The sequence below is a fragment of the Lycium ferocissimum genome, chromosome 2 (genome assembly GCF_029784015.1).
Source record: "Lycium ferocissimum isolate CSIRO_LF1 chromosome 2, AGI_CSIRO_Lferr_CH_V1, whole genome shotgun sequence".
In the NCBI taxonomy this organism is placed as follows: domain Eukaryota; kingdom Viridiplantae; phylum Streptophyta; class Magnoliopsida; order Solanales; family Solanaceae; genus Lycium; species Lycium ferocissimum.
In genome coordinates, this window is record NC_081343.1 from 63,854,220 (window position 1) to 63,868,515 (window position 14,296).

The following is a 14,296-nucleotide window of genomic DNA, read 5'->3' on the forward strand; positions in this document are numbered from 1 at the left end:
GGGATTTGACAACCATGTCATCTATATAAACTTCCATTGATTTTCCTATTTGGTGTTCAAACATGCGGTTGACTAGGCGTTGATAGGTGGCATCGGCATTTTTCAAGTAGAAAGGCATTACATTATAACAGTATGACGCAAATCTAGTCACAAAAGAATTTTTTTCTTGGTCCTCCGGGTCTATCTATATTTGATTGTACCCGGAGTAGGCATCGAGGAAACTCAGCACCTCGTGACCCATCGCAGCATCGATCATGCTGGGCATAGGAAATGAATCCTTCGGGCATGCCTTATTTAAATCTTTATTGTCTATGCACACTCTAAACTTGTTTCCCTTTTTAGGTACGACTACTACATTAGCTAATCAATCCGGGTACTTAACTTCCCGAATGGATCCTATTTTAAGGAGTTTTACATACGTCGTCTTTGATGAACGCATGCTTGACCTCGGGCTGTGACCTTCTTTTTTGTTTAACTGGTGGGAAACTTGGGTCCAGACTCAGCTTGTGAGTTGTCACCTTCGGTGGGATACCTGTCATGTCTAAATGGGACCTGGCAAAGCAATCGGAGTTATTTTTAAGAAATTCAATAATTTCCTGAGCTTAGAGGTTAACCCCGTGCCCAGGTATGCCTTCCTGTCTGGTAGATGAACGAACAGTATTTGCTCAAGTTCCTCGACCGTTGACTTAGTAGCATCTGAATCATCTGGTACCACAAAGGATCTCGGGATTCTAAAGTTGATTTCTTCATCTGGTGGGTTCCTATCCCGATCTTTCAAGGACACCGGGATCGGAATCTGTGATTGCTATTTGGCGTCTTCTCCTTTGTTTGACTTTCCGTCCTTAAATACTGGAGCCTTGCCACCGAAACCGCTTCCTCGACCCCGAATATTTCCTTTGCGGCTTGCTGCTCACCATGAACGGTTTTGATTCCTTCTGGGGTTGGGAACTTTAACGCTTGGTGCAGAGTTCAGGGCACCGCTCTCATGTTGTGAATCCATGGTCTTCCAAATAATGCATTGTATCCCATGTCTCCCTCTATCACGTAAAAATTGGTCTGCTGCGTGGTTCCCGCTATGTTAATTGGTAAAGTGATTTCACCCTTCGTCATTTCGCAGGCCATGTTGAACCCGTTGAGGACTCAAACTGCTGGCATGATCTGGTCTAGTAGTCTCAGCTGCTCGATGACTCTCCATCGGATGATATTAGCCGAGCTACCGAGATCAATCAGCACACGTTTAACTCTAAATTTATTAACAATGACAGATATCACCAGTGCATCATTGTGGGGCTGAACGATGCCTCTTATGTCCTCGTCACTGAACGAGATAGGACTCTCGGGGTCATAACTCCATGTACGTTTTTCTCTAGTGATGGAAACTTTGGTGCGTTTCATTATTAGCCTCTGGGGAATGTCAACTCCCCCAATAATCATGTGGATCACATGTTGGGGCTCCTCCTATCCATCTCGCTTGTTGGCATCCGCGTTCTTGAAATGAGCTTTGGCCCGTTCACTTAGAAATTCTCAAAGGTGACCCAGATTAAACAGACGAGCGAAGTTTACTCTAGTAATAGTACTTACTTTATACATAGGAACAATGCCGTGTCTAGATGCTATAAAGAATTTGATCTCGGTAAAAAGAAAAAGTTTACTCTCTTCATCCCATATTAACAATCACTTGAGCTTAAGAAAATTATTCTAAAATAATTTTTAATTTTGAAATTTAAAATTAAAATTGATAATTATTTCTAATTTACCCTTAAATAAGAACAAGAATGCAATTAGTAAGAATGAAAGTACTTGAGATTGCAAATAGGAATGAGTAATCCCATATTGCTCTGATGTAATCGTAGATTTCAACTAAATTTTCATAACTTTGACCACTGATCATCATCATCCAAACCTCATACAGTGGTCTTTGTCGAGAACTATACAGTGACGGAAGAATGACATGAGCATCATGTCACTGCCAAATTGATAATATTGTTAGTATTGCAATTATTAGATGAAGTGAGAGTTATTAAAATGCATAAATTACCTTGTGCAATCTACAAAAATAGAGTTCAATAATGTTTGGGTGTTTATAGAATCATTTATCAGTTGGCTGGCTATCGGAAGTTATAATAGCTAAATTCCTAATTCTATCGAAGTATACAAATATGGAAATCAAATTAGTATTATATTAGTCTAAATAAATTATATAATTAATCGACCAAACGTAATGGTCTTTTTGGTGGATTCAACAGCTTATGATTCGATGCCGGCATGTCGTTTATCTATCTAGGATATTGCCTAAATGTTCTCTCTAATTATTATGAATACTCTTTATCGCATTATTAATTTATCAAAGAAAAGAAATACTATTTTTCAGACTAACTAAAAAGGAAACAAAACATGTATATTTTATGGGAAAATACAACATATATTATAGTTTATGAAAATATTTGGAAATAAATAGCAAAAGGAAAACAATGTATTCTCGTTTTTCATTTCGGAAATAGTGGATCCTTTCGGGATTTAATAAAATACTTTAATATTAGCCCCGTTATTCCTTTTAATTTATGTGATCAACTCGATTAGGCACAGAATTTTAAAAAGAAATAAAGACTTTTAAATTTATATTCTTATAAAGCATCACAGATAATATTAACATTTACGTGATTATAAGACTTTTGTAAACTATAGTCAAACCAGACATGTGGCAAACATAGCGCGAACTACAGTCAACTATTAAGTCAGACAATGCTAGCCAAACCAAAGACTTGTTTGATCACCCGAGAATCAACTCCCTAATCTACTTCATTCATACCAGACTACAGATGATTTGAGCGATCCGTCTGAAAGGGTTCAAAGTGCCCCTCTATAACAACAACAATAATAATAAGGGAAAAGGAGCAAGTATACCTCGCAACTTTGTGATTTAGAGCAGATATATTATTCGTTAAAAAAGAGGTGCATGTATACTCCCGTCATTAACAAATGGCGCAAATATATTCTTTTCGCTGACAGAATTTCTAAAAACAAATCAGTTAATTTGTTTTTTAATTAAAAAAAAAAGTCACATGACTTTAAAATAGCCATTTTTTTAAGCCACGTGGTAATTTTTTCTACTGGGTCGGGTTTGGTTCGTTTAAAAAATGAATAGGCTTATTTTTTTAAAGCCACGAAGATATTTTTTTTAAATGAACCAGACAAACCACTAGAAAAAATTTGCTAGGTGGCTTTAAAAAAAAGTCTATTAAAAAAATGGGTAGACTTATTTTTTTAAAGCTACGTCACCTTTTTAATTAAGAAATAAACTAAATGATTTTCAAAATAAAAATAAACGATATATTTGCATCATTTGTATAACCACATGGGTATATATGCACCATTTTTTTTTTTGTGAGGGACATATCCACTTCAAATCCCAAAGCTGAGGGGTATATTTACACCTAATAATAATAATAAAAATAATAAATAAATAAATAAAATAAAAGATCTAGTCGGAAGTCGCGCACTAATAAAACTTCTACCGAGCATCATTTTTTAGTACTTCTGTGTCCCATAATATGTATTTGCTCAATTTGGCTTAGCCTCAAAATTAAGCAACGTAACAACTTTTCTAGAAGAATTTTTCGTTAAAATTTGTGTCGTTAGATTCCCAAGTAATATAATGTTGAAAAAGTTCGTAATATAATGTTGAAAAAGTTCCTACCCTGTCTCCATAAACCCACGAATTCGAATCCAAGAAAATTCCATTCCCATTTCCAAACACTTTTTATTCGCGCCATATATAGAAATTATAATCTCCATCGAAAAAGACCCCAACCTAACTAAAATAGTCAAATATGAAATGCTACACCCTCCTTAGTTGATTCCAAAAAAGAAGATAAAAGCATCAGTCTCACTTTCTACTCAGTCTCACTTTCTACTCACTCTGTAATAAACTTACGTAATTTTAACCCTTAATTACTTTCTTTCCTCAACTAATATAAGTTCTAGATTTTGTTCAGTCATATTTATAGTAACTTCTCCATGAGAAGGGTGTTACTATAATATACTGTTTATTACAGAGTTACAAAGTTACTATAATATACTCAAAATTAGTACAATATTTTTTTAAAAAGTTATGGAGCATATATATTAATATTTCTATAGTCAAATCTTCTATAATAATATTTTTACTATAATGATCAAGTTTTCTTTAAATTTGATATTTCACGTTACATTATATTATATTTTATATTCTTTATAATAACATTTAGTCATAGGAGTCCAAAAATAAGAAAGAAAAAAAAAAAAAAAAGATTGTTGAAAGCCTTGTTCACGGTAGCTCTGTCTTGTTCTTGCCATTAGAGTCCAAAAGTTAGCACTAGCTTTTTTATGTGTGAACATTCTTCACACTTTCAGTACTTTTTTTCTTTCTCCTTAAACCCCTTTTCGGTTACACTTGTAATCCATGCATAAATTTCCCCCATCTCTTACTAACTCTCATCTCCCCACCATCCAACCTCCCATTTTCAAATGTTTGTGATTAATCATCATCAAGACCGCTTCTTCTTGTCTTTTTAAAGACTTGGTTAGGAAATTTCATTGAACCAACATCAATGGAGTCCATCACTATCCAATTTGTACTACTCATAAAATTGTTTCTGTTCATTATTCCGGCTAGTTCATCTAGCCGGGATATAGCCATTTTACTCAGGGTTAAGTCAGGTCAGCTTGGTGACCCAAATGAATTGTTATCCAATTGGAATGAATCTGCTGCAAATTCACCTTGTAACTGGACAGGCATTACATGTGACAAAAAAACAGGTCAGGTTGTATCCATTGATTTCGAAAGTTTTGGAATCTCAGGTCATTTTCCGGCTGACTTTTGTCGGATTTCAACTTTACAGAAACTCAATCTTGGTGATAACAACTTTGGTGATTCTATTTCATCTGATTCTTGGTCCCTCTGTTCACATCTACATGTTTTGAATCTTTCTTCAAATTTCTTTGTTGGTCAGTTACCTGAGTTTATTACCAAATTTGACAACTTGACCTTTCTTGATGTTAATTCAAATAATTTCTCTGGTGATATTCCAGCGAGTTTAGGCAGGTTACCCAAATTACAAGACCTCAACTTAGCCAACAATCTCCTTAATGGTTCAATACCTGAGTTCTTGTTTAATCTTACCGAGTTGAATACATTGGTAATTGCTCAAAATCCGTTTAAACCAAGTTTATTACCTTTCTCAATTGGTCGACTTGGTAAACTTAGAGTTTTCTATGCTCGGTCTGCGAATCTTATTGGGAATATTCCAGATTCCATTAGATACCTGAAATCTATTCAGAATTTTGATGTGGCAAACAACAATCTCTCTGGAAAGATTCCAGAAAGCATTGGAGAACTTAAAAGTGTACAGCAAATAGAGCTCTTTGCAAACCATTTTTCAGGTGAATTGCCAGACAAGTTTTCAGGTCTTGGTTCTTTGTTCAGGTTTGACGCTTCACAGAATAATCTCACTGGTAAAATACCTGGTACCCTTGCCCGTTTGCCCCTGGTATCTCTTAATCTCAATGATAACAATTTAGAAGGCGAGATCTTAGAAAGTTTAGGTCTTAATCCAAATCTTAGTCAGTTTAAGCTGTTTAACAACAGTTTTTCAGGTACTTTACCTCATAATTTTGGTGTAAATTCAGATTTGGATGAGTTTGATGTCTCTGGTAACAATCTAGAAGGTTCTTTGCCGCCTAATCTTTGTTCCAGAAAGAAACTTAGGATTTTGAACCTGTTTGATAATAAGTTCAATGGGTCAATCCCAGAATCCTATGGAGAGTGTAATTCACTAACTTATGTGCGTATGTATAACAACCAATTCTCTGGGGAATTACCAACTGGTTTCTGGGGGTTTGCTGGATATACATTTCTTGAACTGAGGTACAATAACTTTCAAGGTTCAATTCCTGCTTCAATCTCCAATGCTCGAGGCCTAACACAATTTCTCATATCTGGGAACAAATTCTCGGGGGAATTGCCAGAAGAAATATGCAAATTGGAAAAGGTTGTGATCATGGACATAAGCAAGAATCAATTATCAGGGGAGTTGCCTTCATGTATCACAAGATTGAAAACGTTACAAAAGCTTGATCTTTCAGAAAATAGGATCACGGGTCAACTTCCCAAGTCAGTTAGTACTTGGAATGACTTGACTGAATTGAATTTAGCTAACAATCAATTGACAGGTGAAATTCCTGGTGAGCTTGGGATGTTACCGGTCTTAACCTATTTAGACCTCGCTGGTAACTTGTTTTCAGGCGAAATTCCGTCTGAGCTGAGCAAGCTCAAGCTCAACAAATTCAATGTATCAAATAACAGGCTTGAAGGGAAAGTGCCACTTGGGTTCGATAATGATTTTTTCATCTCGGGTTTAAAGGGCAACCCGGATCTTTGTAGTCCGGATCTTAAAACTCTGCCCCAATGCCCAAGATCCAAAAGTGTAAGCTTGTATTTGGTGTGTATTTTATCAGCTTTTGCCTTCATACTTGTTGGGTCACTTGTTTGGGTCTTACTCAAGCTGCTACCCCGTAGCAAGCGCAGAAGTGTATGGAGAATTACAGCATTCCAACGGGTTGGGTTCACAGAGGGAGACTTGTTAGCTTCACTGACAGATGACAATCTCATTGGGGCTGGTGGGTCGGGTCGGGTATACCGGGTCAGACTGAAAAACGGGAATATGGTCGCAGTGAAGAAGCTTTGGGAAACTAAACGGGAAAGAGAATCCGAGGAGGTGTTCAGGTCAGAAGTGGAGACATTAGGGAGAGTCCGGCACGGAAACATAGTGAAATTATTGTATAGTGGCATTGGTGATGACTTCAGGATATTGGTGTATGAATACATGGAGAATGGGAGCTTAGGAGATGCATTACATGGGGAAAAAGGTGGCGAGCTTTTGGATTGGCCAAGGAGATTTGCCATAGCAGTTGGAGCAGCTCAAGGATTGGCCTATTTGCACCATGATTCTGTGCCTGCAATAGTGCACAGAGATGTTAAGTCTAATAACATTTTGTTGGATGAGGATTTCAAGCCAAAAGTGGCTGATTTTGGGCTGGCTAAGGTAATGCAACGGGATACTGAGGAGAGTGATCAAGCCATGTCCCACGTTGCTGGTTCGTACGGCTACATTGCACCTGGTGAGCTATAATTCCCTTGTTGTATTTTCACTTTTTTTTTTGCCTTTCTATTATCATCGTCGTGTTAGTACGTTTACTTTGGATCTGATGACTGTTAGAAGTTTTCTAGTCTTGTTAGAAATTTATATGCCAATAGAAAATGTTGACAACTATCTACGTCTAAAAAGACTAGTTCCTTATAATATTGGATCGAGATAGGCATATACATATTAGGGATATGGACAATAGGAATTCATATAACTAACCTCTACTTGTTTGGGATCGAGGCCTAATTAGTGTTGTTATTGTTCTATTTCTGTGTTAACTTGTAGTTAATAATAGTATTTTTGCGTCCGGTATATAAAGGACATCCAGAAAATAGTTTTATGGAAGTGTTGGTAACTTCACATACTATCTAGAAATTTTGATTTGATTTTTAGGTTCTTTTATATGAAATCAGAGCAAATTTTAGGTTAGATGTTTCAAACTTGTAAGTAGATTGGAAAACTTATTGATCTCCATTTAGTGGTGGCATCTGCTATCTAGTGTCATTCCTCTGCACAGTATTTCTGAAGTCTGCGTTATTATTTATTGCATGCTAATGCTTGATTCTAAGTTTAACAAAGGGATTTGTCAAAGTAAAATCAAAGAATGATTGGGCACCCCATTTTTGAAGTCTGCATGACTATCTTGTACTTTAATTACCAGTAATATTTAATCCTGAGTTTCATTTGGGATATGTCAAAGTAAAATCAGAGCATAGTTGGGCACTCCGTTTCTGAAGTCTGCATGACCATTTATTAAATACTAGTAGTAATATTTAATTCTGGGATCACATCATATAATTGAATGATTTTGTCATCTAATATTTGTTAATACAGTCAAGATTTAATCGAAAGAATAAAAAATAGGAGTGACATGTATGTCCTGTCACCTAGCATTTGTAAACTTATTTAAGATTTGATCTGAAAGATTAGAAAATGAAAGAGACATGTGACTAAGTATTGTTGCTTTGTTTCTAATTTATGAACATCATAAATTCTATTTATTCCGGTGAAGTCCTCTTTGGTTGGACATACAATTTCATCCTTTTTGTAAAGCTTATTCTATCTGGTTTGTGACTGCCAATATGCCCTTCCCTTGAAAAATTGAGAAGAATAAAGAAACCAACATCCTTAATGGAAATTTTTTGATGGCCTTTTGCTTGTAATTGCAGACTGTTTGTTAAGTTGATCTTGGGTTCTTAATGATTAAGACGATGCTAAAGTTTGCTAAATATCTCATGGGATGGCAAATGTGCTATCCAAGGTTTTCAGCTGCACGTTTAAACTTAACCTCGATTCCTTTGTTCTGATTGCAGAATATGCATACACTCTGAAGATTACCGAGAAGAGTGACGTTTATAGCTTTGGTGTGGTATTGTTGGAACTAATAACCGGTAAAAGGCCTAATGACTCCTCTTTTGGTGAGAACAAGGACATTGTCAAGTGGGCTTTAGAGGTTGCAACGTCGTCTAAGAAAAACGATGGAACTGGCCATGTTACGGGATCAAGTGGTATACTTGATTTGAACCAGCTAGTCGACCAGAGAATGAATCCAACTGCAAGCAATTACGAAGAGATTAAAAATGTTTTTGATGTGGCTTTGCTTTGCACTTCAGCAATTCCCATTAATAGGCCCTCCATGAGAATAGTTGTTGAATTGCTTAAGGATAGCCCCTTTGCTCGTTCTAAATCAATCCGATAGCTTTTCACTGTTTCGACATGTCCTTGCTTAAGTACTCTAATACTAGTGTAGACTGTAAAAGAACGTGTGCTATTAGGTGTTTGTTGCTTAATGTCTGCTTGATGGGGCTTTTTTAAGTGTCATCTGGCAAGATTTATATGTTGATTTAGTTTGCTGCTCTGGTTAACTAGTGCCTTGTTAGATACTCCAGTACACATATATAGTAGCTTTACTAAAAGCTCGCTGACCCTGTAAACTTCATGTGTAACAACTCAACATTGAGTTTTTGTTGCATATATGAACTTTACATTCATATACTAGTAATTTATTCTGTGTCCAAATTTTTGACTGAAATGGTGTTAAGATTTTCCTTTACTAACAACAGGCTGAGGTAGCAACTAGCAACACATGAAATGTCAGTTCCTTCTTCAGCCAATAAGAAAGTATCTGATCACGCTTGTGGCAATACCTGAATACCATTGGTCCGATTCTTATTAGTAATCTTACCGTAAAATATTACTGTTTGATATCACTTCTCCATTTTCGCACATCAAAGAATGGCGATTATTTTTAATCATGCTTGAGTTTTGGTGACAACTAATGAAAATTTTCCAACCCAAAAGTCAAAAGTCAGAATATTTGCTCTCTGTTCTTTTTTTGCGGAAGAGGAAGGAGAAAGAGTGAAAACGAAATGATAATATCATGGTTTTAAGATGTATTAAGTTATATATTCTTTAATTGAAAGAACGAAATATCTGTTGATGGAAATAAATAAAAATGATGGGCACGAATTTGTTTCAACATACAAAGAAATATTCCCTCGTATTAAAAAAAAAAAAAACCTATGGTGTGTGTGTCCATGTTTAAACCAGCATTAGCCACTGTCCCTCCATTTATTTATGATGTCCCCGTAGAATCAGTGAACAAGGGGAGGAGAAGAGCAGAAAGTGCATTCAAATTCGGGAGATTGTGAGAGGTCTTCATAAAGACCTTCTTCGTTGATCCTCTTGCTCGCTCATTCTGCAAAATATATCATTAAAAACAAAAAGAGAGATGAGGGAGTGCATTTCCATTCACATTGGCCAGGCCGGTATTCAGGTTGGCAATGCTTGCTGGGAACTTTATTGCCTCGAACATGGCATTCAGGTCTTCTTTTTCTTTTCTTTCTGCTTTTCCGAATGATATTTATTTGTAGATCTTTCATTTGGTGCAGAGGAAAATGTTTTATATAAGAAATTTATGCAATAGTTTCCGTTAACAAATCCCAAAATGGTAGAAACAGATGATTATTTCGCTAATGATTGGTTTTGAACCACTGCATGCAAAATTTATCTTCATAGGATGTGCCACATTTTCCTTAGCCAATTAACCAAGTATACATGATGAAATATTTGTTCCCAATGTCAACTGGAAGTTTGGAACTAAGCAATTGATGTATTTTCCTATCTCTTAAGCAATGTGTGAATGATATTGTCAACTATTCTTTCCTCATTCTCTAATATTTTCTGAATTATTTGTGTCTTTGATAGCCGGACGGCCAGATGCCAGGTGACAAGACTTTAGGAGGAGGTGATGATGCCTTCAATACATTTTTCAGCGAAACCGATCAGGGAAGCACGTTCCTCGTGCTGTTTTGTTGATCTTGAGCCCACTGTTATTGATGAAGTGAGAACTGGAGCATATCGCCAGCTATTTCACCCTGAACAATTGATCAGTGGTAAAGAAGATGCTGCAAACAACTTCGCACGAGGCCATTATACAAGTACACATTCTGCACCTAGTTCAATTGTGCCTTATTTTGAATTTGTGATATAACTTTTAATTGTTGAGCTTTTTCTTTACTAGTTGGAAGGGAGATAGTTGATCTTTGCTTGGATCGGGTCAGAAAGCTCGCAGACAACTGCACTGGTCTGCAGGGCTTTTTGGTTTTTAATGCCGTTGGTGGAGGCACTGGTTCTGGCTTAGGTTCACTTCTGTTAGAACGTTTGTCAGTGGACTATGGTAAAAAATCCAAGCTTGGGTTCACTGTGTACCCCTCTCCTCAGGTTTCAACCTCTGTTGTGGAGCCATACAATAGTGTGCTGTCAACCCACTCCCTCCTGGAACACACAGATGTTGCTGTCTTGCTTGATAATGAAGCAATTTATGACATCTGTCGCCGCTCCCTTGACATTGAACGCCCCACCTACACCAACTTGAACCGATTGGTGTCACAGGTATCAGCACATTTACAACTTGGACCGTTACACCCTTGTATGATTTTGTTTCTGTTATCAATGTAATGAGCTTTCTAAATTTTAATTAGGTGATCTCATCTCTGACTGCTTCTCTGAGGTTTGATGGAGCCTTGAATGTTGATGTGAATGAATTTCAGACTAACCTGGTCCCATACCCAAGGATCCACTTCATGCTTTCGTCTTATGCCCCAGTTATATCAGCTGAGAAGGCTCACCACGAACAACATTCTGTGGCAGAAATCACCACTACTGCTTTTGAACCAGCTTCTATGATGGCCAAGTGTGATCCTCGCCGTGGCAAGTACATGGCGTGCTGCCTAATGTATCGAGGAGATGTGGTGCCCAAGGACGTGAATGCTGCTGTATCCATTATCAAAACCAAGCGTAGCATTCAATTTGTTGATTGGTGTCCAACAGGCTTTAAATGTGGTATCAATTACCAGACTCCAACTGTTGTTCCAGGAGGCGATTTGGCCAGGGTACAAAGAGCAGTGTGTATGATATCCAATTCTACTAGTGTTGCTGAGGTTTTCTCCAGGATTGACCACAAATTTGATCTAATGTATGCGAAAAGAGCCTTTGTTCATTGGTATGTTGGTGAAGGCATGGAGGAAGGTGAATTTTCTCTGAAGCCCGTGAGGATTTAGCTGCACTTGAGAAAGATTATGAGGAGGTTGGTGCTGAATATGGGCAGGGTGAAGAGGGTAGTGAAGGAGAAGAATACTAATGAGTGGGAGTGTGATGGATCATTAGATGTTTTTTTATCACCTTTTCTTGATTTCAATAGATGTTTATTTAGTACTGATACAATATTTGTAAAAAGAGATCTCCACTTTATACATGTACCACTGCTTAATTTGGTTATGTGATAAATATACAATTTTTCATTGGATAATATTATATGAATTTTTTTGTAAGACAAAAAGTGTGATAAAGATGAAATCGTATAGAATAAATATTCATCAAATTTAATATTTTTTCCGGTTGGGCCTTGAAACAAAATGAATAATCTCATTACCGAAAATAAAAATGAATAATATCTGAGGATATTTGCGGATTGAAATTTTTTTAAGAAAAAGAGAAAAGTATTCAATCCTTATCCAAGTCACTGGTTATCAATTTTTTTATTTGCCTCCAACTTTTGTGGGTTTGTGCTTGATTTGTCCTTTCGAGTTAAGTTCCTAATTTTTTACTCAGTCATGACCCTTATCAATTGTCTCTTGTAATTTGTAACCATGCTGTCCTTGTTTTAGTTGTGACAAAATATTAAATTCAATTAATATTATATAAGTTGTACATTATATAACATTGATGCAAGTGAAATAGTCCGAGCAACAACAACAATAACAACATACTGGTGTAATTATTAGTGGGATACGAGAAAGGTACAAGATACCCAAACTTTATCCCTACGTTGTGATAAAGAGGTTGTTTAGAAAGGCATTTCTCAAACATCGCACATCAAAGCCGTTAAACAAAGAAAATACATAATTAAAGAGGACATAACACATAATATGGAAAACATTACATAGCAATCAACAGAAGAAAACAATCATAAGGAGTTGGATAATCAAAGGTACTTGCATGAATAAACAATAGTGAGAGCATTAAGAAGCTAGATGAAAGCGTACTATACATTATAAAACAAGGAAGATCGTGTCCCTCTTAAGTTACTATTGGATCATTGGTATGGTAATTCCTGCTCTATAATTGACTAACTCGAGTTTGTGAAAAGATTTCTTGGCTAGAATTTCTTAATATAGTAGGACTTTAGCAAACTATTGGAACATTAGTATTTCTTTAAATAGGAGCTATGGATTTCTCATAGTTTAAATATATTAATATAGAATTGTTTCAAACAAGGCGGAGCTGCCTTGCGTGAAGGGGTTCAAACTTCAACAGAATCCTAATTCCTCATAAAATTATGGTAGGGGCATTTTTATGCATTTTTCATTTTATTTATTTAATCATTTATTTACACGAGTGACTGTTCATTTAAATCCAAAAAATTGTAATTTCAGGATACTACTAAATTTAGTAAATGTAATTTCTTTTATAGAAGTATTTAATTTATTTAAGAATGCAATATTATATATATTGTATATATATAATGTGAATTTAGTGTTATTGAGCATAAATATATCTATATGACCCAAAAGCGAAAATCTTGAAAATAACAACGTGAGTGATCAATATCTATATCTATCTATACTATATCAAAGCGTGAAAACTTTAACTAAAAAGTTAAATTACTAAAATCCCTTCCTATTAGCTTCCAATATCTTTATTGATTAAAAATAAATAAAAATATCAAATTTACTTGAGGGGGGTGTAATTTAATGTAACTAACGGATTCCTCATTTGGTTTCTAACCGTTGCAATTGTTGGTTGGAATGTTTTGAGTGAAAAAACTGACTTTTCACTAATTATATAAATGATCCAATTTATTCATAGACCTACTCCTTATTTTGGGCATTGTAAAAACTTAGATGAGCCACATTCAGATTTGTCCCGGCCTTTTATATTGATCATTATTACTCCTGAGTAGATGGATTAAACGTCAATTGGAGGAGAAAATTAAGAGAAGAAAAGACGACGTATTTTCACAGAAAGACTCCCAAACAAATTGCATTATTTGCAAGGTTCTAGGTATTTTATTCATAAAGAAAATATATATATATAAATTTTTCTCATGTTACTTTTTTGTAGTATTTACTTAAATTTTTTAAGAAAACATATATTATTTTATAAAAACATTAGATTAATAGGGAAAAGTTGTAGACAATCCGTAAATCATATTCACAGTTATTTTGATATTAAATATTCACATTCATTTTTATGTATACTGAAGAATTTGTATTTAATTAATTTAAATTTTATTTTATAATTCAAATTAATAGTTCATTTGATTTGAAGTGTCTTTTCTAATAGATTGTGTCTTCTATAAGTAACTAAATATCTCTTTGAAATTTATTCAATTGTTGGCTTTAGTGAAAAATCATATATATATTTAAATAATTTATGTATGCATCCATCGATGAAATAAAAGTTCTATCCCGCCCTCTTCATCTACAAAATGAAACGGTGTCCGACTTTTGATTAGGGATTCTCAATACCGCCAAAAAAAATGAAGTATTGTTTTTTTGTGTTTACGACAACTGAACCCGTGCTCCAAGTAAATTTTCTACTCTTGATGC

The 14,296-nt window shown here is 35.4% G+C and overlaps 1 protein-coding gene and 1 pseudogene across 1 annotated transcript; both read left to right on the forward strand.

The window, feature by feature from the left end:
• Nucleotides 1–4,275: 4,275 nt before the first annotated feature.
• LOC132046739 (LRR receptor-like serine/threonine-protein kinase HSL2) lies at nt 4,276–9,186 on the forward strand. Its single transcript, XM_059437477.1, has 2 exons — nt 4,276–7,158; nt 8,498–9,186. The coding sequence occupies exons 1-2, from the start codon at nt 4,590–4,592 to the stop codon at nt 8,881–8,883; spliced, it is 2,955 nt and encodes a 984-aa protein (XP_059293460.1). The 5' UTR covers nt 4,276–4,589; the 3' UTR covers nt 8,884–9,186.
• A 148-nt stretch (nt 9,187–9,334) lies between these two features.
• Nucleotides 9,335–12,075, forward strand: LOC132046740 (tubulin alpha-3 chain-like; annotated as a pseudogene).
• The last annotated feature ends 2,221 nt before the right edge of the window (nt 12,076–14,296 follow it).

What these genes read in the sequence shown, in the direction of transcription:
- LOC132046739 (XM_059437477.1), top strand. Translation starts at nt 4,590, where the DNA reads ATGGAGTCCATCACTATCCAATTTGTACTACTCATAAAATTGTTTCTG. An exon ending in GTACGGCTACATTGCACCTG is followed by an intron (nt 7,159 to 8,497) that starts GTGAGCTATAAT and finishes TTCTGATTGCAG; the next exon opens with AATATGCATACACTCTGAAG.